The 27,928-nt window shown below is 35.1% G+C and overlaps 1 protein-coding gene across 1 annotated transcript in view; it reads right to left on the bottom strand.

The window, feature by feature from the left end:
* The window catches only part of LOC109067463 (phosphatidylinositol 3,4,5-trisphosphate-dependent Rac exchanger 2 protein-like), a 111,661-nt gene that overhangs the window by 51,025 nt on the left and 32,708 nt on the right, over window positions 1-27,928 (bottom strand). The window contains exons 7-21 of the mRNA XM_042714277.1: window positions 27,475-27,608; window positions 27,262-27,365; window positions 22,774-22,923; window positions 22,012-22,156; window positions 16,743-16,843; window positions 15,121-15,215; window positions 14,966-15,015; window positions 10,436-10,511; window positions 9,871-9,943; window positions 7,414-7,556; window positions 6,957-7,049; window positions 4,401-4,549; window positions 4,078-4,163; window positions 1,145-1,281; window positions 9-126 (exon numbers count right to left, since the gene is read on the bottom strand). Coding sequence (XP_042570211.1) covers window positions 9-126; window positions 1,145-1,281; window positions 4,078-4,163; window positions 4,401-4,549; window positions 6,957-7,049; window positions 7,414-7,556; window positions 9,871-9,943; window positions 10,436-10,511; window positions 14,966-15,015; window positions 15,121-15,215; window positions 16,743-16,843; window positions 22,012-22,156; window positions 22,774-22,923; window positions 27,262-27,365; window positions 27,475-27,608 — 1,654 coding nt within the window. The remainder of the gene's footprint in view (window positions 1-8; window positions 127-1,144; window positions 1,282-4,077; window positions 4,164-4,400; window positions 4,550-6,956; window positions 7,050-7,413; window positions 7,557-9,870; window positions 9,944-10,435; window positions 10,512-14,965; window positions 15,016-15,120; window positions 15,216-16,742; window positions 16,844-22,011; window positions 22,157-22,773; window positions 22,924-27,261; window positions 27,366-27,474; window positions 27,609-27,928) is intronic.

Raw genomic sequence — 27,928 nt, 5'->3', positions numbered from 1 at the left:
AACTGCACCTTCAACTTTACACTCAAACACATCTCCGTTCTCCCCTGCGGCGGGCTTCTGATTGGTTCTCTGGTGGTCTTCCTGTGCGCTCTCGCTGTTGTTGTACACCCATTTAATGGAGTCTTGCTGCAATAAGGAACAACAAAACACATTTCAGACAGACCTGCTTTCAAAACAAGAATTGCGAGTTGATCACACACTCCCATAGCACACAAAAATCAAAAAGCTAAAACCTTATGTTTTTCTACTAGATAGCCATGAGGTTAAATGTAGTGCAAGCAGCCAACTTTCCTTTAAGAAAAAGACCCTGCCAATCTACCACTGAATGTGAACATGGCTTCCCATTAAGGCCAATATACTTCAAGAAAGAAGAACAAACAGGTGTGGTCACATTTATTGTTGATCACCAAATGTTTGTGTGGAAAAATTCAGTCATTTCAATGGGAATCCACACAATTGGGAATATCACACATTAGGGCAAAAGATTTCCCCACACAGATTTTGCAACAGGTTCAAGTTGCTTGGTGACTTCTGAGTGAACTGTGCTACATGCATCGCTACCGACAACAGGCATTTTCTGCCTGAAAAATTTCACCAAAATGTAACCAATGTGGCTTCTTCTTAGATTAAGTATTTCGGACTTCCTTTTATCCCTAAATGCTGAACTAAAAAAGAACTTTGCTGAGTATATCACAGCCTTTATATGTTTAAAGCACATCCACCCATCCTCCCCAACATTTCCCTCCTTTGATGGTGGGCCGCAAATCCCTGCTCAGCAGGAGGCTGGGCACCCCCTCACTCTTTTTCCATGCCTGATGGAAACCAGAGTCCAGCCAGCGTGCCAACCAAACCGTCCTACTTCAGCCTGTGCCAAGTCTGTACTTTACTGCCCTCCAAAACAGGCCTGCCTGGCCCATTCCTTAACCCATATCCCTCACACCCCCAGCCAGCTTCCTGGCCTTCTTCCCTGCCCTGTTCCACAAAAGAAGCCATAACTGCTTTTATTGCTGGGTAATGATCCGGACCGGATCACAAATGGTTCTGTTATGTGCTTTGTAGTGCTTTATATATACAGATTTACAATTTAGAAAGGTCAGGAATAGTGCATTTCCATGGAGGGGCTGAGAGATGTTCGCACTCTTACTTGTGTGGGACGCCGGTACTTCCTGCAGGCTGTGACGTGGGCGATGACACTGGCGTGGCTTTCTTTGCTCACATTGATGCCGTTCACTTTAATGATGCACTGACCTGGGTGAAGGCCTGCGACTGCTGCAACGGTGCCTTTTAAGAAACAGGAAGAGAGATAAGATATAGTTGGCCAAAATCTAAGACGACTTTGCATAAACCAGCAGAATGCAAAATGATGGACAGTACAAACAATATTAAGTACTCAAAAGCATTCAGTACTGAAAAGTACTGAAGATAAAAACTATTCAGTGTACAGCATTTAAAAAAATCAGCCTATGTAGTTGGTAGACAGTGAGATGATTCAGTATTAGAACAGAGCTTTCTGAGTTGAACAGATGTTTTTGTGCATAAACAATGAGGAAGGGAGAAACATAAATCAAAACAAATCTCCTAAACACACAATCTCATAAGCAGACCCATAAATAGCTACTAGGATCCATAATTAGAGCAGATTTTCTCTGTAGTAACAATTCTATCATAGTTCATGTCACTTGGCAGTGGCGCCACTTTCTGCATTACAGCAGATGATACTATAAACTGTAAGTTAGTTTTCAGAAAAGCAAAGCATCAGTTAAATCAGGACCTGTTTATCTGTAAATGATGTGTGGTTCCTATAAAAGATGTCTGAAGACTAAGCCAACATTTGAAATTTCACTGCAGAGGCTAAATATTCATAGTTTGCATAATCTCCTAAACAAGGCCTTATACCGAATATATTTTTCTGTATTAAAAGTGCACTCCTCTGTAAAAGGTTCCTGTGTTTCTCTAATCAAACTTTATGGTGTGAAGTCTTGACGCTGCATTTTCTTTTTCCCTGAGCAAACGCTCTCTCACTTCTACAGCCAGCGAAACTCAGGCAAAAGCAATTTTTAAGAGCAAGCAAGCACATTAGGCAAGGTAATAATTATCATAACTCCCCACTGAGCTTATAACAGCAATCACCTAAAGGAGCAGCTGACCCTCTAAATATGGGGAGAGAAATTTGTATTTGAGTACTAGCCTGCTGAAAAGACTAGCTTAGGCTAGCATAAATGTCCATACTGTACCTTCCACAATTTATTCTAGTTAGTTTGGTTCAGGTACAAGCAAAGCCTAGCTAAAAGCTTGTTGACGTCACCACAATCTTGCTAGCAAAGTTCGTAGACTAGGGGTGCGTCTCAATCAGCTCCCTAGCTCCTGAGATCATCTATTTGACATCTGACAGGGAACGTCCTATAGATGTACTCTAAAAAAATATGTCTTGCAGATGTAAATGCAGTCAAATAGACGTCTCCATGAAGTACTGTATGTTTGCTATCAGGGACCTGTCTAGCTATTTGTGTTTATGCTGAAAAATACTGATAAAACGGTTTGTCTTTTCAAATTTTCTATCACGTGTCATTATATTTATCAAGTTAACTAATGTGGTTTAGGTTTTGCGGTTCAGAAATGTGACGTAATTTCTGGTAAGGGACCATAGTGAGCAACAATGTTCCCTAGTTTTTGCCGTGCATTGTGGGATTTTTCAGGGAGCGAATGTTCCAGTGCACTGGAAAGATTTTGCGATTTAGACAGCCCTTAAAATGGCCAAATCTCTGATCGGTGCGCTGACTACTGAACTAGGGAGTTGACTAAGACACACCCTAGGTTTTATTAAGATGCTGTAAGCAATGTTAGCATTCTTGCTAACTTCCACTACAGTTAGTAAGACTTAGCAAAACACATCACAAACATAAACATAAGTTAACAAATGACATCATAACAATAAAACCAATTAAAATACTTTATCAACCCAAATGTATCTATTTCACTAATTATGTTTTACTGATTAAGTTACTGTAGTTTGAAGTTGTGGCCTTGTTTTGATGCCCGATGCCAATATCTTAGAGAGAAGGTTGGCTGATGGCCAATATTAAGTTGATATATATGATACCACACTATTTAATTTTAAAAGTAGTATATAACATATAAATGCAATGAAATTTATGTTTTAGAAAATATTTCCTTTTTTTAATGAATGAATTTAAATAAATAAATTGCACTTGATACAAAATAAATTTGTAAAACAAGCAGATTTATACTTTAGATAGGAACTTCTTGATTCTTTTATCATGTAATCTTAACATAGTATTGTTCACAAATACAGACATTAAAAACACAAATAAAAAGGAATTAAACTCTTTTACCAACAGTGTAATCAGTAATCTGGTAAGTTTTTGTACACTAGGAATCATATTTTTCAAAGAAAGACCAGGTTCACAGCAATGTCAAAATAAAAGTCCCACCATCTGATGCTTATCGGTCAAACTAAAAAAACTTACTGATAACTGAAGAATGCTAAATATCGGCCGATATATATCAGCTATGGCAACATATTTTTGCATTCTTGCTAAATTCCACTAGAATCAGCCAGACATCAAACCTTACCGTAAAATTCCAACAAAACAATAAAATTAACAAAATAAATTCATAAATTCAAATTTTAAATTACAAATTACATATTCAAGAAGCAACTATCTGTCTGAATGCACCTGTGAAGTGAGGATTGTTGTTCTTCAGTCTTTCATTCTCTTCAGAAGTGTTTCTTTTTTCATTCATCTCTCACCATGTTTGATGAGAATGCACCGCAAACACAGCAGGAATTGAGAGCTGTGCAGCTTGTTCTCTCTATATATAGATGTATATGTGTGTGTGTGTGTGTGTGTGTGTGTGTGTGTGTGTGTGTGTGTGTGTGTGTGTGTGCGTGTGTGTGATGTTCTTCTCAGTCTGGCTCAAGTCAAGTCATGTACCTATAGCTCCAGCTGTGATCCAGCTGAGGTTCAAAAACACAGTAGGATTTAAAGGGCACAAGTAACTTCCTTTAGCCCAGCCTAGTTTTTCTCTCTATAGTTCTCTCTGCTTCACTCTTACCTCTGCCAACCGCATGCACCACAGATGGGCCAAACCCCCGGATCTGAAAGCCCAATCCGTCTGCAGAGTCTGGGATCTTCACAGTCCTGTGGAGCAGATAGACACACATACATCAATTTTGGTCATCAAACACAGCACATTTTCCAGCCGTTGCTCCAAGCGTATTGTGTATTCTGAGTTGCAGTTAAATATCGAGCTGATATCCATCAATAAAAGGATGTTTATCTAGCAGGTTCTTTGTTTCATTGATATCAGACTTTATAGACAACCTGCCTGGTGTTATGAATCCTCAGATCACAGGAGATGAGAGGTTTTCTACTCACTCTCTGGGTTTGGTGCTGACCAGTACTCTGAGGGGACTTTTGCTGTGGAAGCACTGTTTTAGGAAGTTTTCCACATCCTGGAAATGTCTCAAGAAGACCAGGTCCCCATTAATAGCAAAGATCTTTTTCCCCACTTCCAGACCAGCCATCTGCACAAGAGATACACAGTTATCAAATAACCTCTCCATCTAGATATATAGTTGCTCCAAAATTACGTGGACACTTAGAAAAGGTGACAATGCCATTAGACAGCAAAACATAAATCAGTTATTTATTTAAAATAAAAAGCTAGGAGAAACACTTTCGAAGTAAACTTTTTTCACAAAAAAAGGTTTGTTTTTATGTAAAATTTTATGTTTAGTTAATTTATTTATTTATTTATTTTGTGAAATAATACTTTTAATTAACACTTTATTAATATTATTCTTAATAATTAATACATTTATTCAACACATTAAACCAAACAAAAGTGATAATAAATTATTTTACATTGTTTCAAAATAAATGCTATTCTTTGAAATGTTCCATTTATCAAATAATCCTGAAGAAAAAAAAATATCAGAGTTTACACAAAATTATTAAGCAGCTTAACTGTTTTAAACACTGATAATAATAAAAATTCAAATCTGCATATTAGCCTCATTTCTAAAGGATGGTAATGGCTGCTGAAATTTCAGCTTTGTCATCACGGGAATAAACATATATAGGGAAAATAACTATTTTGAGGTCAATGTATATATCTCATTTATGTATGTACATGAATGGATGGCTGAATGCATAGATAAATTTCATTTTCAGGGTTCAATCCTTTCATCTATATGTGCAGCCTCCTGCTCTGAGCTCTCAAGTGGATGTAATTCATTCACTCTGTGCTTCACTGAATGGATTGGAAACGACTCTTGACAGCTATAAATATAACCATTCTTCTCTTACAATAAAATGCACAGTCCTCTGTTTCCAGATCATGTTTATCCTCTGCACTGAGAAAAATGGTTGGGCAGCTTTTCCCTTTTCTTCTGTTGCTTCCTCTTTCCCGTTTTCATTCACTTTTCTCTTATTATTATAGATCATCTTATTCTCTTGGTCACTGTCTTTTTATCAGTTACAAACACTATTTTTACGAGACAGCTCTTCATCTAAGTGCACAGCTGGATTTTATTGCCTTTTTCTGCTTTTTTCCACTCTGCTCCACATTGGAAACAGATCCACATGCAATGCAGCACTCATACTGTGATGCACAAGTTACTCAAGGTCTGGGTAGCATCACTCTCTCTATGTCAGAACCGAGTCAGTTTGCTTGACCACATTTACCAGGGTTTAATCTAACAGATCGAACATTTTAAAGCACTAAAAGGGAACCTCAAGACTGGTGTGATTTGAGGTCTATTTGTGTTATAAGCCCACAAACATTAAAATGTTCATTATCGCAAAGCAAGTTCAAGAGAGTGTTAATTGCTAATGAATTATTCAGTTGATATTTGAATGCCTAATTGGTCTGATCGAGCAAAAAACAAACAAAAAGATGAGCTTGACAACAGGTGTGTAAATTTTCTCATTAAACCCCTCACCACTGTTTTTGTTTGTTTGTTTATTTCTAATTTTACTATGCTTGGAAATACATTGGAGAAGCCTATCTTTTATATTCACAATAAGTCTAGCTAGAAATGCTGAAGGAAAAACAGACCAGTGGTTCTCAACTGGTGGGTCGTGACCCAAAAACAGTCTGCAAGTCTTTTCTGAAAGAGAGCAGGGACAAACTATGCTAAATAACCATACAAAGTTGTGAATGCAAAATGAATAGGCTTTTCAAAGTAGAGGAGAAAACACTTCTCATATGCAAACAAGGTTGCACAACATTACACTTTTAAATATAAGTAGTGGGTTTCAATTTACTCAAAATCTCATGATACAAATGTTACAAAAAACTATTCAAAGCGGTTTAAATGTTGACATATATTACTAAGATGATGCGATTTTTTTTAGATAGTTAATATTTTTTTATTTATTATGCACACAAATGGACAAAGGTGAAACTATTTAGACAGGTTGTGAAACCTGTTTTATTTTTAGAGTCAAACAATTACAAACGTAATTGCTGGTCATCAATGGCAGCTGTCACAGTTGCTTGGCAACAACAGCAATCCTCCATAGACGAGACCGTCCCATAATGCTCAGTTCGACCTTTGCGGTCTTAAAGGATGCATCCCCTGAATTGGGACACAGCTTGTGTGTTGCTGTATCTGCTAAACATTTCTGAAGAACTGCATCATAAACTGTATCATAAATTATTAACTATAGCTGTGTGTTTGTTATGAAACCTTACTCGGTATATGTAATTACCATTTTATAAAAGCCCAATGAAGTCACTATTTACAGTGATTTTAAACAGCTAAACCAGTAATTTTTCAGCCTTTTTGCTTTATTGTATAGTTTTAAAGACACTTTTACTGGTAAATACTGGTAAACAACTCAAGTCACCACTTCATGTCCAAAATAAAAATCTGGGTCTTGATGCAAAACCAGTTGAGATCACACACACAAAGGTAACACACGCACCTCAGCATGAGAACCTTTCTCCACTGATTTGACGATGAGTACTCTGTTTCGATCTTCTAACGTGAAACCATAACCTCCTTCACTTGGCTTTATCTGAAATCAGAGTAAACATTTCACAGTTATCATGACTTAGTAGCTTTGGTTTTGTCATGCAGAGATATTTTATTACAATTCATGTTTTGGAGCTGCTCCTAGAACATGAACTTCAGTCTCTCATGAGCCCAAACTGTCAAACCAGTTGACTTCATGTTTAAGTGTAATGAGAGGCTGGTTTAGAAACAGTCAAGCATAATTACTGGTGAAGACTCTAGAGTCAGAGCTGGCCTGAGTTCAGACCCCCCGTACGTGCCAAAGCAGAAAAGCCCCATGCGAGTGGATAAAAACCACATGGGCTCAAGCCAGCATGCGCTATTGTAAGTGCCATCAGCTGTAGGCGATTACAGACGACATCTCTCACCAGCAGCGACTTGGCGATGACATTCTCCACTATTTTAAGATCATGCTTTATGGGCTTGTGTTTTGTGTTGGAACCCTCCATCTCCTCATCGGCAAAGAAGCGAAACAGAAGAGGCTCGTCCTTAAATTCACTTTTTTCCAAAACTGCAAAAAGACAAAAACAAGATGTTGAAGGACAAATTATACCTGATGCTCATTCAGCAGTGCTAATGGTCAGCAAGCCAAAAATAAGATAGCTGACGTGAAATTGGGAAATTTACATGTACTGTGGTGTCACACGCTAAACTCACACATTATATATATATATAATATATATCTATATAGATATATATAGATAGATAGATAGATAGATAGATAGATAGATAGATATAGAAACTGGGAAAACATTTACTATTCTGCCCATATTGTTATATATTAAAATTAACCAATATTAATCATATAATTTACCATAAACAATACATTCCCAAAGCATATCAATCATATAAATAAACATAAACAAATAAAACACAAAAACATAACATTCATACACACATCATACACAGTATATATATATATATATATATATATATATATATATATATATATACACACATACACATAACATGCATACACACTGCATACACAGTATATATTAAATGAATAAAAATACCAAAGTAATAAAAATAATATTATTATAATTTGGAATCATCATCATCATCATCATCATCATCATTAATATTAAATTATTTAATATTTATATACTTTATATTTGAAAAAATGATATATTTTAGATTTGATTATATTATTACTAAATACTCCTGTTTTTGTATTAAAAACATTATTTGACTACTAGTTAACTTCATTTCACTTAAATTATTCATTTCATTAATTTCATTTCATGTAAATTATTAAAGGTATTCTATAACTGACACAACAAGAAGCAACTTCATAGCAACTAATTTGTTGTTATGTTTTGGCTGCTGCTTGTCATGCAGAAGATGAGAATCAAATTGATTTGTAAATTGAATTTGTGAACTACACAGAACAGGGTATCACATAAATGTACTGGAATGACAAGAGCCGTACAGAGAGTTTCAGAGGGGAGGCCTTTTCTATGGAAAGTGGGTCCCGTGAAAAGGAACAAGCATGGATTTCAATCTGTCACCCCGGCAACAAGGGCTCTAAACAATCCCTTCACTTTTGTAGTAAAAATACCCCCCGTGAGAAAAAAGAGGTCCAGTGTTCTCTAGACTTCTGTAGGCAAGATTAGATAAAGTTGAATTAGCTTTAATGGTCACATAACCAATTAAACATCTTATATGAATGAATGAAATGGTCGCATACAAGGCCAAAAAACAAAAGCATAGCCAGTCAAGTTATTACTTTCTATAAATTTGTCGGTAGTTTGCCCCATATGAAACTCAATTGCAGGCTGTTGGGAGCAGCCCATGTTAGACTATGAATGAGTCACACAAGCATGATGTGGACTCTGGCATCGAGTGCCCTGAAAACCAGACCTGAATCCTGTAAACAAACGGTTGCCATGACAACTAGCCAGTCAAACTTGGATTGTGGAGAAGGTCAAGGCTGTTAGTTAGAGGAATCAACCCAGTTAGAGAAAAAGTTTTGCAATGTGCAATTAACCTCATACACACACACACAAAATGCTTTCAATTAAAAATGTTCTAAAAAAATATCGAACATATCAAATGTTCTAAATAGATTTACTCAAGATGAAACTGTTAACATATTATCTTATAATTAGATCTATCATTTAAGTAAGCAAATCATTCTTATATTTATTTCATATTTATAATTTACTGAGTTTCTCACTTCAAGTAATGGCTTTTTCAGTTGTGAACGATTGTTATTTTTAATGAATAATTAAGTTATTGATTCAATGTCATACTCAAAACTCACAAAAAGACACCTGTCACTACCTAAACCCATTGAACAAATCAAAAAGAAATGATTCAATGAACAAATCAATGAATGGATCCATGAACAAATTAGTAAAAATATTGGAACAAATGACTCACTCGAAACATACAAATAAATACTTCTCAATCTCTAAAGCCATAAAACTACTCAGTGACCAAATAACTAAATGCATCTTAATCACTAAATGATTCTGAACAAATCTTTTGGGTGAACAGACTCCAAAAAGTCACTGAGATGAATCAAAAATCACTCCTAATAAAATGAATGAAGTTTATTTTCCTTTTCCCATTGGCAAATTGTATTTTTGACATTGTTGCTGTTGTTTTAAAGTTTAAACCTCACTAGAGTTTCTATGATTTACGCTTAAAACATCCTAGTTGACACTTTTGGGATGAGTTAAGATAAGACCCATGCACACAAAGACAACTTTGACAGATACAATGTCAAAGAGACAAAAAGGAAAGGTATAATCAGACAGACAAACAGAAACAAAGAGAGGAAATAAAAAAAGAAACAATGACATAAACAGCTATCATACCATGATGCATGAATCCATTGTCACACAGCTCCACCCCCAAGATCAGCGCCTCTTCTCTGCTTCGGCAGTCACCTTCATAAGAGAAAGAGACAAGTGCCAACCTCTTTGTCTGCTTACAAGTGGTCAAAATGTCACACACCCTCCTTTGGCTTTGAGCTACAGAAAACCACATTTAATTCACACAAACACTACTGTGGTCGGGTCACCACAGTGTGACAACTCTGAAGGGTCACTTGACTGCCTGGCAATAATTTCATAGTTGAACACAACACATCATCTTATTGAACACTCATTGAATATGAAAGTTGCCTCTAAATATCTGAGTCACACTTCAAATTAAATCAAAATTTGCATTCTCATGATGACTGTCTGAATTGGACTATGTGGCAGGACGATGGTTTACTGTTCAAGTTCTCTTCCGTCTCAGCATATTTGAGATTATCCGGCCTGTTTAGGAAACAGCTTCCACTTTTGCTCCATTCTTTCCTCTTGTCTCATTTCCTATGGATGTCAATCTGTCTATAAAACAGTATCAATGTCCAGAACAATCATACTCAAATCTTACCTGTGCTATCAGCCAGTCTATTAGTTTGTTGGCCATCACCACCGATTTATATGTTTGTAGATGATAATCCTTATCCCTGCATGGAAAACATGTAAAATTTGACTTGAACAGTTCAAAAATTGTCTCTTTACACACATTTCAAGCTAAACTTTAACCTTTGCCCTTACTTGCATTCGCCTGAAAAGCTCTTGAGAGAGCTGTTCTGGGCTTTTACGTCACAGCAACCCTTTCCTCTCAATTTTTCGAGGCCCAAACAAGTTCTTTACCTTGAATTTCTTTAGGGTTGCACATAATAATAATGGACTGAATAATGACCCTCTGCACATATTTTGCTCTTGCTGACCATGCTTAGTGGCACAAAGTTGATCTGGCAGAACAGAATTGGACATTTTTATCAATGCAGAGTGAGTTGAGATGTTGAGATGAGAGAAGATGTCAAGGAATCACGATGGTGAACTAATTGACTATTTAGTTGGTAAAGATTTTTTTCTTAAATTTTTTGCAGTTCTGATATTTTTAGCAGTGGTGCTTTCATTAGCATACTGACAATGTGCAAATGACACGATAAAACTCTTTGAAAAATAAACTCACTTTAATTTTACCAAAATCTTTCTCTTTGCACAATTGTTTATATATATATATATATATATATATATATATCAGTTAGTAAATGTCAAGCCATTGAACAAATCAGTAAATAAATCAATGAACAAATCAACAAAAGGCACTTGTCACCAGCTAAAACCACTGAATAAATCTATATACAAATCATTAAACAAATCACCAAAAGACACTTGTTACTACCTAAATCCACTGAAAGAATCAGAAAAACAAATAATTTAACAAATCACCAAAAGACACTTGTCTTGTGAACTACTTATTTTAAATGAATTGTTGAGTTAATGATTCAATGGCTAACTAAATCACACAAAGACAACAAAAAAGACAACTTGCTACCATCTTAAGCCATTGAATCAAACACTGAATGAAATGATGAACAAATCAATACATGAATCCGAACATTTTTCTTTCTTTGATTTTTTTTTTTTTTTTTGTAATTAGTTTTTTTTTTTTTTTTTTTTTTTTTTTTACATAACATCCTGGTTGTCAATTTTGGGATGTATATGACAGAATACACATAAGATATGACAAAATGAAAAAAAAAAAATACAACTTTAAACATGACTGGATTAGCATGCTGACAGCATGCAAATTACAGGTTTACACGATTAAACCATTCTGGAAAAGTGAATTCAGTAGCGGTCGAACACACCGCTTTAGTCAAAAACATTGCAGTTGCATCTCATGCTGTTTCTTAAGTGTCTTGTCACTGGCATTGCATATTTTAGATGGTGTGTCAAGTTAAAATTAGTTTAATTTTAAAGAAATGTGTTTCAAGACCCTATGTTCTCTAAACAATCATGATTCTCCACTCCAGTAGAGGTCAGCAGGTGACTCTCAGCTCAGTTTGGTCCAGGAATGGGTCCAATGGATGCTTTGTGGCTGTTTCCAGACCACAGAAAATGAAATGGAGCAAAGATTTTCCCATGAAGCCAAGAGTCTCTTGGGGGACACTTGTTGCGCTAGGTCAGAGAGTATAGGGCCCACACCCTACAAACTCAAACACACTCAGCTCCAAACTTAGCAGCTTAAATTCAGAGAATTCGAAAGAGAAACATCCCCATTCCATTTTTACACAACCAAACACCTTCAGATGACAGGAAATGTGCCTTTTCTCTCAAAGAAATCCTCTCTCACATGCTGTGTATGATGATTTCTGTACGATTATATAAGGACTTGTTTTAATCACAGACCAGAAGTGTGAGTCTGGACAGGCCTTGCCATGATTTAACCGCTTTAGACATGGAGCCAGCCCTTTCCTATGTAGCTGTACTCAAAACTGTCAGCGTGACAAATGAGAGTAAACAGCGTTACCACAGGCAGTCATATGCCTAGCAAAAGAGCACTGCAATCTGTAGGACAAGTGTGTGCAAAGTCAACCAAACCTTTCAAATCCTTTTCAGTCTACTGATTTGGGCATTTGGTCATTTTTAAACACTCTTAGATATTTACTTTCTTTTTGTTCTACTTCTCACTGTTATACAGTATGGCTGGAATGTTACTCATCCTGGATTTCGGGGCTCAGAAGAGCTGGGGTCTTTTTTTAATATGGGTAAGGCGGGGGTTTGAAGCTCCTCCAGAGCCCCTCCAACCAGCAGGAAATACCAGATAATTAAACTAGAGCTGGATTCTTCAATTATAGCTTTGCACGGAAGAGATGCTCAGTACAGGGTACAGAAATATGGGAATATATGCATTCTTAAGCTCTAATTGGACGCTAATTGTTTCTCATGGGGATGTCAGTAAAAATGAATTTGCATGGCATCTCGGTGATAAAACTCGTGAATTCAGAAGGCGATTTGTTCACAGTGGAGGAGCGAGTTCCTACGAACCTGGGAAAATGGTGCTCATGTGGTCAGTCACATGATTGTCAGCTATAAACAAAATGTCTGTTACTGCTTGGAAATTTAATAAATCCTGCTTAATTTAATTATAGAAAAATAACATCCATTTTACTATTTTATTATTTTAAATATCCTATATAATAATAGGAAACTGACTTCCTGGCTTCCTGGCTCAAAATACTGGATTTTTTTTTTTTTAAATGTGGACATAATTAGAAATAAGTTATCTCTTATTTACATAAGGTAAACATCTGGGTAACACTTTTAGAATACTGTTCTGTCATTAATGAATAACTACACAGGAACAAATAACTAATGCACTAATTACATTCTAGTAACTAATATCAACTAACAACTCTGATTAATGATTAAGTAATAGTACTCAGCTGAAAGTGGTTTTCACTTTAGAATACTGATACAAATAATAAGTAATTCCTTCTGAAGAATTTGAGTCACTAGTGGGTAACCATGACCTTCACTTTAGAATTAATTATACATTATGCATTATTCACTTTAATTATAAACCTGTTTACAGTAGTTTTTAGTGGTTCTTGGGGAAGTATGGAAAAAATAGTTGTTCCCGATTAACTAATAGTGAACTACCACATTAGGTTAAGCACTATTTCTTACTAATTGACTATTACTTAGTCAGTTACTAGTTAGTTACTAGTAGTTACTAGAGTGCTAATATTGTGTTACACATGTGTTCTTGTGTAACTCTTCAATAATGATGAAACAGTATTCTAAAGTATTACCAACATTTGACCTGGCTACTTGTTTGACTAGTAAAATTATCAGTTTTGCAAGACCTAATTATATTAGTATTTCATTATATTAATATTTAAAAAAAAATACTGCATCCCATAATAATGGGCAATTTCAAAACTTGACAGAATATAATTATTGTTAAAAGTTTCCAGTAACAAAAGTGTCCATATTTAAATGTGTGCACATTACCACAAAGTGCAACCGTTGCTCTATGGGATATACAAAACAAATTTTGAATTGACCCCTCCTTGAAAACTCAGAGATGTGGATTTGGATGGCAATAAAATTACCACACGACCTTGGAAAGTCTTCTAATTTCTAGTGAAATCAGTTTTATTTTGAATTCTATATTTAAAAATTCAGAATGAAATTATTTCAAATCAAATATTTCAATATTTTATAATTGAATATGATAATATTTTATATTTTGTTTGTTTTACATTATCCATTTCTTGATTTGCCGGTCTAGATTTAAAAAAAAAAAATGGAATAAATAGAAAAAAAAATGGGAAAAAATGTAATTCACTTTTAGAATTACTGCACTTAACAAAAAATATATATTTCAAAAAATATATACTGTATATACGAATGAAAACTAACAGAAAATCATTGTGCCATTCTATGGCTCAAACACATTCTCACTGCAGTGAATCTATGTACTTTATATGTCATAAATCCAGCCTTAAAGTGTTAAAAACCTTTAGAAAAAAACCTTTAGAAATCAACTCCACACAAAAATAAACATTCTTTGCTTTGACAGAGACTTACATTTTTATGCAATTTACTTTTCAGAAAATAGCTTGAAACTCTTAAGAATGCATTTACGGGATGGCATATTTGTAGTACAACCCAACAGGCCTTCGACAACGATTGTAGAATTTAGCAGAAAATTGGAAAATGAATCCATCTGATCATCCGAACAAGAAAATGTGCTCTCAGAGTCCATTAGCTTTGTGTTTACATGCAGAATTTAATGTCCTGTGGTCTGTCAGCTGCCAAAATCTCGGAATGCACCTTTTTCACATTCATATTACTCAGATAGAAGCATGACACAACATTGTGTTCAACTCCATAAACTAAAAACAAGACAGTGTCTACAAAATTATCATGTTATGTGCCTAAAGATACATAAAAAGTATAAATGTCTTTTTTATCACTTCTCAGCCTCCAGTTTTTTTTCATATAGGTGCTATCTTTAGAGTGGAAGAAGAAGCGACAGGGGTGCGAACGCATCTGGTAGAGCTGGTGTGACTAGAGACAGCTGTAATGAGGTGGAACTAAGCTACTGGCCCCTTACCTGATCACCGGTGTGAATAAACTATGGAGTCGGCAGAACAGTCTCACACCCTGAGGGGAAGAAGGACATTTGTTCTTGTATGCCAAACTTTTCCAAAGGGCAGAAAATGACAGAGAAATACTGGCCATTAAGCAGAGCATGGCTGCTTGAGTTACCTTGGAGATAACATCCTGCATGTCGCTGCGAGGGTGGTATGTGCCGTCATCATAGCGGAACCTATAGAGCACCGGCTCTGGCTTAAACTGGTGTGCTTTTCAACAAAAAAAATTACAACAATATTGAGAATAAAAAAAAAATACAACAAAAAAATTCCACCAAAATAAATGTATGCGTACACTGTCATTCCAAAGTTTGTGGTCAGTACAATTTTTATTTTTCAATAAGAAATCAATACTTTTTATTTAGCAAGGATTCATTCAATTGATCAAAAGTGACAGTAGTGTTACAAAAGATTTAAATTTCAAATAAATGCTGTTCTTTTGAATTTCCTATTAATCCCAGAATCCTGCTAGACAAAAAGTATCATGGTTTCCACAAAAAAAAAAAAAATGTTTTCAACATGTTTTCTTGAGCAGCAAATCAGCATATTAGAATTATTTTTGAAGGATCATGTGACACTGTAGACTGGAGTAATGATGCTGACATGAATAAATTATATTTTCAGATATATTACAATAGAACCGTTATTTTAAATTGTAACACTATTTCAACCATATTAGCCTTGGCGAGAAAAAAAAAAAACTGGAAACTGGAAAACCCCCAAACGGAGGAGATATAAATAAATAAATAAATAAATATACATTTATAAAAAATATTACCAACTATAATAGCAATAATATTAGTAAATTTCTTTTACAAGCAGTCCCACAAAATAATTACATAGTAGATTAAAGTATTAAAAAATTTTGTGAACAATAAAAAAAAAAAAGTTAACCCTTTTTTTAAACAATGTATGTAATTTATTTCAATCTATTAAAATAGTAGTTGTAATTTATCCACTATCAAAATTGTCCAGCATCAGGGGAGCTATGAAAATGAAGCATACAGTAGAGAGGTATCAGCTGGTCATGTGATCTCAGAATTATCCCCTATATGTCACACCACACTATAAAAAAAAAAACAAACATCATAAATAACTACACTGAAAACACTACACTCATTTTGTAATTTAAAACATACTTGCCAAAGGTAAAAGTAATAGAACACAAAAGACTATATTTTGAAGATTGTTGGTAACCAACCACTTTGACTTCCTTATTGGCAAAAAATACAATAGGGACCCAATAGTTACTCAAAACTGTTTGGTTATCACTATTCTTCATTTGTGTTGCACAGAAGAAATGCATACAGACTTAAAATGACATGAAGGGGAGTAAATGATGACAGGATTTTATTTTGGGTGGACTTCATCTTTAATATATTAATAAAGCACAAATGGTGTTGATGAAAACTCAACTTACTATTTGAGTAAGCAGGCAGGAAATAAACTTGATGATAATCAGGCACACTGGTTTTGACTGACAACCAACACCCTTTAGTTCAATATGGTGTATTGCCCTTTTTCATATTTATATGATTAGCATATATGTTAATCATTTTTTATAATTTAATTAATCATTAGCGTTTCATCAAATCTCAAAACCCCCTGCCGTTCTCTCACAAACCCAAGTTACACAACATAGTTACTGTAAAAATTTGAACCAATACTAACAAGCAGAAAGTCAGAATATGTTATTAAAAGATACAAATGATGGCACAGAGTGGAAATGGAACTAACCGTGGTGGATGATGCCATTTTCCAGAAGAGCCTGGCCCAAATGAACCCCTTCCTCAGGGTTATTGGTCTCTCCGATCTCCATCAGCCAAGACACAAACTCACTAAGAAAAGAGAGACAGAGGACATATAAATAACGTGAGGACAAACAAAGAGGGACCGATAAATTACATGAACGACTGTCAACAAAATCCATTATAACTGAGTGATCACACCACAGAGACGAGCTCAATAAATAATAGTCTTCTTGTGCAGTGCGGTTGAGTTTAAATCTGGTCACATTTCCTTCCATTTCTTTCTTTCTTTCTTTCTTTCTTTCTTTCTTTCTTTCTTTCTTTCTTTCTTTCTTTCTTTCTTTCTTTCTTTCTTTCTTTCTACACATCTATTTACTATCCATCTATCTATCTGTCCATCCATCTATCTATGAATCTATCCACTGATCCCCTTAACAATGAAGAGATTAGAATATAAAAATAAATGTACTCCTTCTGTATTTCTCTGCTACTCTTTTTCAATCTTTGACTGGTTTCTTAAGTCTTTTTCTCCCGATAAAGCTAAACTAACTGCCCTGTATAATTTAGTAATTTTGCTGGGTAAAGCCACTGTCTCAGTGGAGGATATCTGATTCTACTCCCAGCACTCCCTCCCCGGCTCTCCTTCCCATCCACCTCTCCGCAAAACCAAAACGAACATGCCAAGCTCCACCAGTGTAATCCTGCGGCTCTTCCCAGAGTCTATGGAACCCGGCTGTGATACAGCATGAGAAACATCTCAGACTCCAGCAGACCTCCGGGGTTTTAAAAAACAGATTTTTCTAAAAAGAGACCAACCTTAGGTCTGTATTCCAAAGCATTCGTGAATTACAACCATTTAAGTTTGGATAGTGCACTTTCGCTGACTGAATCAATGATGGATATGAGAGATAGAGATAAGAAGATAAGAGATAGAAACAGAAAGAGAAAATGGCAGTGAATTAAATGAATAACAAAAGATGAACACAGAATAAGACAGAATGTACAAATGTATAGCATAACATCAGCACAGTCCCTGTGACAGAATTAGATACAATAATTGAAAGAGAAAGTGTGAAAAGAGGAAATAATGCATGGTTTGTCATTCTGCTGTCACTTTGGTAATTGGTTTCAAACTGTTACCTGCATTTCTGCACAATTGAACTGCACATCACACCACGGTATTACTGAAATTATTTCCACCAGATCACAAAGACAGCAGGATTTTAATCAAGAAACACAGATGTTCCAGTAGCTCAAGTGGCACATGGAACTACTGTATTGTTAGAATTTCAGTTGGTCTACACTATTTTCCAGCTCAGTGATTCTGTTTTTTAAATTTTATTTTTTGGACATGTTGGTGTTTTATCTCTCACTTGGATGTTATACGAGTAAATGTTATAAGTTGAGTAAATACAGCTGTATTTCAGGCTGCAAAGCAATGACATGTGATCATTTTAAAGGTGGGTGAATCATTTCTATACCCACTGTATATGTGTGTGAATATATATATATATATATATATATATATATATATATATATATATATATATATATATATATATATATATATATATAAAGCAAGTGTTTTAATTAAGTCTGTTTGTTAATAAAGAGCTAACATTTGCTAAAAAATTCAATACTCAGAGATTAGCATGCAAATTTAGCACATTAAGAAAAGAGAGAGTCACTTATTGCAACGTGAGAACTATATGAAAGCAGAGCGAGTGAAATTATGTTAAAAAAGTAAGGGCATAGAGATACATGAAGCAATCAGAGATGAGACTGGTCAAAAATATTACTGGCTGTGAATCACACGTTAAAATAGTAACACAAACCAGTGGCCAGATCACTACAGTGTTTCAGCACATTCACCCAGAAAGAGAAACAGTATATTTTCACAGGTTCTGCTGTCATATGTTTCTTCAGTCCATCTGGCTTTCAGAGACACAAACCACCCACTCATGAACATTATCTGCTGTCTGTGATCTCTATCCTTAATGAATCCATTCCCGCTCCAGACCTCGCTGTCTGTGTGCTGTCTGGGGGGGGAAGTTGTGCCCCTAAATCCATTTACAGTAGAATCTGGCCACAACTATAAGCAGTTGTTCTTTGAGGAGGCTTTTTTATTATCATTTCCTTTGAACGGGCAAATCCCATCGAAAAATGGCATTATAAAGAGTGGTTGAGTGTCACAGCATCCTGTCTTATTTTAGTGAACGGTGTTGTTGTCGTATTGACATCTCAAATGGTTTCAATTATGAATGCCAGCTGCAGAGACTTCTGGATTGCCAGTCGATCTGAGTTAATCTGAGTTCAGCCTGAGGATTTCCTCAGTGTAATGCAGACACTTCCATCTTCAAAGCTAGGCATCAACATTTATATCAGCTCAAACTTAAAACAATGATAACTTGTGCAGAGACCTTCTAAGTCGTTGAAAAAACATTTTAAGTCAATATTCTAAACCCTAGGTTAACATAATCCTGTTTCCCTAAAATGCTGAATGTAAATGTACAGCATGAATATTTAATGAGGCAAACATTAAGACAGTTTATGATTGTTTGGCTTCATGTTACATTCTAGCACATAGTCATTTCATGCTACAATTTGGGGTTAACAATGTAAAAGTGGTGCATGGTTTCATAACCGAGGCAATGAAAGACTAAAATAAAATTGCCAAAAAAAAAAGTGGCTTTAACCCGGGTTTTAAAAAGACATTAACCCAGGGTTAAGTGAATAAAATTTAAAAGTTCAGAATCAGTTTTAGAGAAAAGAAAAATTATTCAACATGTACATTATATGTTCTACAGTCCAGCCCATACAGAATCTGTAGCCATAGAACCTTTTGGATTTCTGTTTATTAAATAATATGACTTATTTGATTAGGATTTCAGCTTCCAATAAGACTGTAAAACTGCAGTACTGCAGCTCCCTTTAACATGTGTCCATTTTCAAATTATTCCTCATATTTTCTCCCAAATCAGTCAAGATAAATTGAAAAAGTCTGCAGACTCCATCTGGGTCTGCTCATAAGTATGGTAGTGGTGTCTTTGAACACAGTTTAAAGGGGACATATGATGCGATTTCAAGTTTTCCTTTCTCTTTGGAGTGTTACAAGCTCTTGGTAAATAAAGAAGATCTGTAAAGTTGCAAAGACTAAAGTCTCAAACCCAAAGAGATATTCTTTATAAATGTTAAGACTCGTCCACGCCCTCCTAAAATGCCTCGTTTAAACACCCCCCACATGTCTACGTCATGATGTGGGAAGATTTGCATAACACCGCCCAAATGTTCATGCAAAGAAAGAAGGCGTAACCTTTGATTCTCACTGTTTCCACCAGCACCATGCCATGGAGATGCTGTTTCGTTGTGAAAGTGAAAATACTTTGTTTGGCCTTCCAAAAGAGGACACAACTAGAAATCAGTGGTTAAGTTGTATTTACAAGTGCCCTGCGAAGTGGACATCACAGGATAATTTCGCTTTGATTTCAGTTTGAAGTGAACGTATATGTTCCATTCAAAGTGCATTGAAGTGATCGAGACGTGAATTTAAATTGTATTTATTTACAGAGGTATATGATGTCACACTTATCCATGTGTGAAGACGTGAATGAATGTTGTGAAGTGAGGTAACTTCAACTAAGGTGACCAAACGTGCCATTTACCCAGCACAGATCCTGGCAAGGATTTCTATATTGCCTAAAATATTCACGTTTTGGCTTTGTTTGCGCTGCGCAGACCAATTGTTGTATGACAAAGTACCGTGAGAGCTCTAGAGAGCAGACAGCTTCTTGTGCTTTTCAATCGCTCTCACGATACTTTGATGTCATAAACTGTTATGTTCAGTGCTGCTTCAAGTCGAAACACTAATATGTACACGTATTTGCATCGCTTTGACCGTTCTCTGTAGATCCCACCTTCTCACGCAACACGATTGGTCGATTACGTACATTGTCTGCATGTTATTGGTCAAACGATCATAACCTTTATTAAGTATGAAAACAGGAAACCAAAGCCAAAACCTGGATATTTTAGGCAATATAGAAATCCTGGCCAGGACATGTCCTGGGAAAATGGCATGTTTGGTCAACCTAACTTCAACAAATTTCCCCTGCTCAGGGAGAAGGGAGCAATGAACACTCTGTAGGGACCATGTCAATTGGAACAAAGTTCATGCACGGAGCTCACTTCTAACGAGCTGATTATCTGAATCAGATGTGTTAACAAGGAGAGACATGCAAAATATGCAGAGCTGGGGGGCGCAAGGACTGGAATTGAGAACCGCTGGTGTAGAGTAGCGCTTGTTGTTTGTCGTTTTTCCAATCACAAATGCAGACATGGGTTTGTTTACGTGGCGCGATGCAACAGAATGCATAAAAACACAGTATAAGTCATTATAATCCGTAATTCTGTCCCCACTGGATGCAACAAATGCTCGTTTGTAATGGGTTTAATTGTTTTTGTCTTGTGGCGCCAGAGTTCTGACCGGGACACACATCACAGTATAGTAAGGGGCGTAACATTTATTTGGCCAATCAAAAAGCACTGGATAGCTGGCTAATCAAAGAACACCTCACTTTTCAGACCGATGAGCTTTGTAAAAAACAATGCGTTTCAGAAGGCGGGGCATAGAGGAGAAACAATAATGTACAGTATGTGGAAAATAATGTGTTTTTTGAACCTTAAACCACATAAACACATTTCAGACAGGGTGGTGCAGGGAACTCTGGGTACCATTTAAAACAGACCAGATTTACAATGTTAAATAAAAAGAAGGTATAGAACCATTCAACCAATGCTCTTAAAAGAAGATTCACAACCAAAAAAAGAACCTAGAAGCTATTTCTTCAACATTTAAGTGAAATTCCTCAAGGAAAAAAAACAAAAAAAAACAAAAGACAAATGGACTCTACAGAAAAGGACAGATTTAAAAGCACAGAAATGGACAGATAATAAAAGTGATCCTGACATAGTGTTTGAGATCTATTCATCATGTGTAGTAGCCTGAGATCTGATCACCCGAATGCTGACCATCTCTAACTCCATTATACTTCACTGCTCTGTTATTTATGATCTTCATGAAATGTTATGTGCTCCGGTCACTACAGTCACTTCTACAGTTACACACTCTCATTCTCAGCGTGTAGCTCACACTCCCGTAATACTACAGGTTCGTGACCCCTAGTGTAATCTCTCCTGGAGTCTATCACAGCCATTATCGGCACAGACAGAGCACAGAGAGATGGCCCTCACTGACCTACCTTCCAAGGAAGCACTTGGGGAAGGTGGTAAGTTTGCGCTTGCGGTCTTTAATGAGGTGGCCCTGTTTACTCATGAGGTTATAAAGCTTCTCGCCTTTCTCAGATATCATCACCCAGGTGTCCTGCTCCATGCCCAGTCTCAAAGCTGGAAAAGAAAATAAGAAAGAGATTGCACTTTGAGATTGCACCCAGAATTACCCAGAATGTTTGTATGTGTTTATGAGTTGTATATTTAGCACAGTGTATGTACATGTTTTTTTGTGTATACTGTGTATAATAATGTGTCATTCATGTTAACTACTGCAGTTAAATAATGTTAACAAATGGAACCTTATTGTAAATGTTTCCATTTATATTTGCATATATATATATATATATATATATATATATATATATATATATATATATATATATATATATATATATATATATATATATATATATTATATTGCTATTATACAGATATTATACAGATATTATCGATTATATATTTTCTTTATACTGATTCTACATTAAGTTTAGGATTCAATATGTCAAAATATAATTAACATCACATCACATCACATAACATAATTAATAAAAATAAATAAACAACAAAAAAATGCATAATATATAAAAAAAAAAAAATTACAAAATATGTAATGCCATACAGCAAAATATGACCATTAAATCTCAAATTAAGACTTTTGTTCACTCATAGTACACCTAATGAGCCGTAATGTTTTTGTTTTTTTCAGCAGGTATTATTACATCACTACTCACTTTTTCGTCTTTCTCTCTCTTTTAAAATGGCCTCCAGCCACTCCTGCTTCTCCTCCGGGGTCTTCGCCATGCAGACGAACCACTTGTTCTTCGCTGTGTTGTGGATCTTCCAGCCGTTGTTCACGATGTTCCCGCTGCTGTGGTAATCCGCTGAGGAAAAACACCGACAAGTTATCGATGTCTGCCTGTTAGAGACGCCTCTTATAGCCCTCCCAGGCCACTTCCTTGGATTTTCCAAAACATATTTTCTTTTGTCTGTGTGGCCCATTTGTGTACATGTGGCATGACCAGCAATGTTCTCCGTTTCGCATTCTTGCCTTCCCTCCACATTTGTATGCCAGGCTATCAATCAAAGCGGTCCAGATGACAAAATGGATGTTCTTGGCCATAAACAAAGCAGTGTGAACAACCCATGAGAGCAGTAAAGTTCAGAGCAAATGAAACATTCCCACATGAAACAGGCAACAAACAAAACAGCCCATGAATGAAATAGATCACAGGCAGGCGATGAATCGATTGCTCTAATTACAAGGCCGTGAAGAATCGACATGCTATTTGAACAGTCCTGAAGAACAGGCAGGAATTAAAACCCATCTTGAAGCACTGATTGCATCAATGTCTCAGAGGAACAAAATCCTTTAGAACTTTTTTGCAGCTTTCAAACAATACTGTGTATAGTATTGTTTCAATCATTTTCATTCATTGTTTTGGGATAAGTATTCTCTACAATGTACAGCTCTATACTTTGCAAGTTGGGTTGTCATTATCATGAATTTTGTGCTGATGATTAACTGTAAATAAAGCAATTATAAAAAATATATTTTATTATAAAGAAAAATAATATAAAAAATAAATAATCAACAATAATATAATGATATATTTTCTAATAATTTGTTATTATTTATATTATAATATATATAGTATGTTTGTGCTTGTATAAAATAATTATATATATATTATATATATATATATATATATATATATATATATATAGTATGTTTGTGCTTGTATAAAATAATAACATTTATTATTGTTATTGTTGTTTTGTTTTTGTTTTAATATAATGTTCGATAATATATTTTTATCCCAAATTCTTCAATTTTATGCCCGAAATATTAGCAATTATGCAAATATGTGGTATTTACATAAAGTAAAACAATGCATGGTAATATTATGTTAATACATCCACATAATAATAATAATTTATTATTGTTATATTTTATATATATATATATATAGAGTATATACATATTAGTTAAAAAATAGTAGTAAATTAATCAATAAAATATTATTATTATTATTATTATAAAATGGTTGTTTTGAATGTTATGTGATTATTTATTTCTGTTCGAAATTCTTCAGGTTTATGCATGATTAAGGTGAATCTGTTATGCCCTAAAATTTTACTTTTTTTTTTTGCAATTACGCAAATATGTGCAATTACATAAAGTGAAACAATGCATGTTTACATCATGTTAATACATACACATGTAGTTCACAAGTTCATTTGAAAAGCTCACGTAACACACTGCTGCTTCAGAAAACGTAGACTACATTTGCTTAAAACTCCCTTATTTGGAAGATGATTACACAAAAATCCGCCCAACAAGCAAGATCATAACTTAAGCATAACTCTGAAAACCATATGCGAACAAACACCTCAGCAAAAAAACAAATAAGGTGAGGTGTATTCATCAGTTTCTTTTCTCACGCATTAGAAATGGGCCGTTCGTTCGCACCATAATCAGTGAATCTGTGCACCTGTGTTTCCTTCCCCCATGAATGGCCTATGACTACGCGTCTCAATTCAGCACAGGAATTGGATAAATTACAGGCATCCATCTGTACGACCGCTGGTGGGATAATGCCAACACAGGCAGCATCTTCCTTTAATTCAACTGAATCCATTTCCAAATAGCTCTCAACTTTCATATAAAGACCTATCAGTTTTAAAACCGCTTCATTAGCCCTTGCAGTTTTAAATTCATTATAACAGAATGCTACGAGCCTTTACTTGAATATTCTTTCTTTCATTTATGGCTTCAGAGTGCACTTTTACAGCTGCGCACAGGAAGTCTCCATCAACCTAACAGCTTTCATTACACACAAATAATAGTTTATGTCTGGATTTTACACGGAGTCATTGGGAAGAATGGGAAAACACCCACCAGCAAATTCGGCAGTGCTGGCTTTGTATAGATTCCATGGACTGAAACCCATCCATCTCCAGAGCAGCCAGATATTAGGTCTGCCAGGGAGCAAATGATTGCTTCTACAAATATAACTGATAATCAGGGCTTCTCCATCGCCAAAACACACTCCACTCAAGAGTTCATCCAGTCAGCGGGCTCCAAGCACTTGTCATCCTGCCCAGAAAATGACATTTTTCTAACCTTTAGCTATTAAAGTAGTTAAACCCTTACCACACATGCTTTGAAACTATAACGCGCTATAGATCTATAGAGTTTAGTATAGTTTCCCCCTGAGGGTGCAAAGATTATTCAGTTATTTTAAAACTTATGGATGGATTTCCCTGAAAGCCAATTATGTTTGCTGTCACATGACTTATATGAACTACTTTTATGATGGTATTTTTTTTTTTTTTTTTTTTTTTTTTTCACTTTTAGAGCTTAATAGCCCTAGTACCCAATTACTTTCATTATTCGGAAAAGACATTCAGCTAAAATCCCTTTTTTGAGTTTTACAGAAAAAAATTTAATAGCTATATGGATCAGGGGTATTATAGTTAACTAAACTACAACTTTTAAAAAGTTACATTACATAAACAATAAAATAAATGAAATAAAACATAAAAACTATTTTCTCTAAAATAAAAATGAAAAACGTATATATATATTATATAGATATATATATATATATATATATATATATATATATAATATATATATATAATATATATATATATATATATATGTTTTTTTGTTGTTGTTGTTTTCACGTTGGCCATAATTATTGGCACCCAATTATTTCAACGTTCCTTTTCCCAAAATAACAGCTCTGAGATTTCTCCTACAAAGCGTGATAAGTTTGGAGAACACCTGACAAGAGATCAGAGACCATGCCTTCATCCAGAATCTCTCCAGATCCTTCAAATTCCCTGCTCCATGTTGGTGCATCTTCTCTCTAGTTCACCCCACTCATTTTCTACAGGGTTCAGGTCAGGGAACTGGGATGGCCATGGCAGAAGCTTCATTTTGTGCTTAGTAAGACATTTTTGTGTTGATTTTGATGTTTGAAGATCTAACCATGGTCCATAATAAGATTTCTAACAGAGGCAACCAGGTTTTGATTTTTTATTTGTTGGTATATGATGGAATCCCTGATGCAGATTCTATCTGAATGAGATGTCCAGGACTTCTGGCAAAAAAAAAGGGCCACAACATTAATGATCCAGCAGTATATTTAACCGTGAGGATGGAGTACTTTTTAAGTTTTATCTGACCATAGAAGCCAGTCCCGTTTGAAGTTCCAGACGTGTCTGACAACTGAATAAGCTGGAGAATGTTTTTGGATGAGAAGGGAGGATTTTTCTTGAAACCCTCTTGAACCACATGTGGTGATGTAGTGGCTGTATATTTGGATTTTTTTTAGGCTTTCTGACCACAAGACTCAACTAATCTCTGCAATTCTCCAGCTGTGAACCAGTGGAGAGTCTTTGGCCACTCAAACTCTCCTCCTCATGGTGCATTAGGATGATACAAACACACATCCACTTCCAGGGGGATTTGCAACATCTTTATCTGATTAGAACTTCTTAATTATTGCCCTGAAAATTTTCAATGCTTTAGCTCTTTTCTTACAGCCACTTTCTATTTTGTGAAGCTCAACACTTGTTCTGCACATCAGAATTATATTATGATGGATGATTAAGGGGATTTGGTCATTGTGTTTCTCATAATTATATTCCTGTGGAACACAAAGTCATGGCTAGACAATTTCATGCTCCTAGTCACCATGGTGTGCTACAAAATGTACATATGAATGGGAATATACTTCAGAGATTACTCATATGAATTTCTAGGGGTGCCAATAATTGTGTCCAACATGCATTGGAGAAAACATTTATTTCACAATGTGAGTTTCTTCACACCTTCAATAGTTTCCCTTCAATTAAACATTAGAATTTTGTGAATTTTTTAGAATGAAAGATCAAAAAGATAAATAATTTAATTTATTTTCGCAGCTGCCTTTGCTCATATTTACCAAGGGTTATATTAGTGGAGGGCACTGTATATATATATTTTATTTTTATGTTGAATTGCTGTAATTAATTTTATTCTCTGAAATGAAAAATAAAAATCCATTTAAAGATGCCATTAATTTCCGATACAGTAATTAATACATTGAGTCAATATATAATATAATACAATACAATATAATGCAACATTTCTCATTTTCATTTAGGCTCATATAGTTTAACACTGATATGGATTTGTAATGGCATGAGGCTGAGTAAACAACACACACCTGTTCCATCATCCACATTCTCCACCTCCATGACCTCTGTGTTGATTCGGCCTCTGAACAGGTAGCGAGGACCCTCAGTGGCCGTCTTACTGTTTTTTAAACGCCTGTAACAGAGTGCAGCACAGAACCATAACTTTGAGCTTCTCTGTTATCTCATTAAAACCCAACACAGCTGGCAGCTGAAAGGTTTGACAGGTGAAAGTGAAAGCTCACCTGTTCTTCTTTTTACAGTACACCAGCAAGTTGTCAAAGAGGAAGAAGATGCGTTCCTGGATGTTCCCCGCAGAGATCTTCAGCAGAACTCCCTGCATGAGCATCTCTGTACAGCAGTCTGTGATGTTGGAGCCCTGAGTGAGGAAAATAGAGCAAAAAAGGTTAAAAAGAAATAAAAAAAAAAAAAAAAAAAAAAACACTGTATTCAAAACGGAATTTTATTTTTTTGTAACAAATGTGTATGTACCAGAAATAAATGTTTATACTTTTTATTTTAAAAAAATGTATTATTAAAATAAAATAAAATAAAAAATAAAATAAAAAAGATTAATCTGAGTCCAGTTGTTTTTGATGGAAGAGTCAATATTATTTTGGTACCGATTATAGTTTTATAGTTTTTGTTAATATTTTAAATTAGATTTAATTAGCATAATTTCACTTTAATTTTAGTTAA

The sequence above is a fragment of the Cyprinus carpio genome, chromosome A24 (assembly GCF_018340385.1).
Source record: "Cyprinus carpio isolate SPL01 chromosome A24, ASM1834038v1, whole genome shotgun sequence".
Classification (NCBI taxonomy): Eukaryota; Metazoa; Chordata; class Actinopteri; order Cypriniformes; family Cyprinidae; genus Cyprinus; species Cyprinus carpio.
The sequence above is the reverse complement of the archived record's forward strand: the minus strand, read 5'-3'. Positions and strand labels throughout refer to the sequence as shown.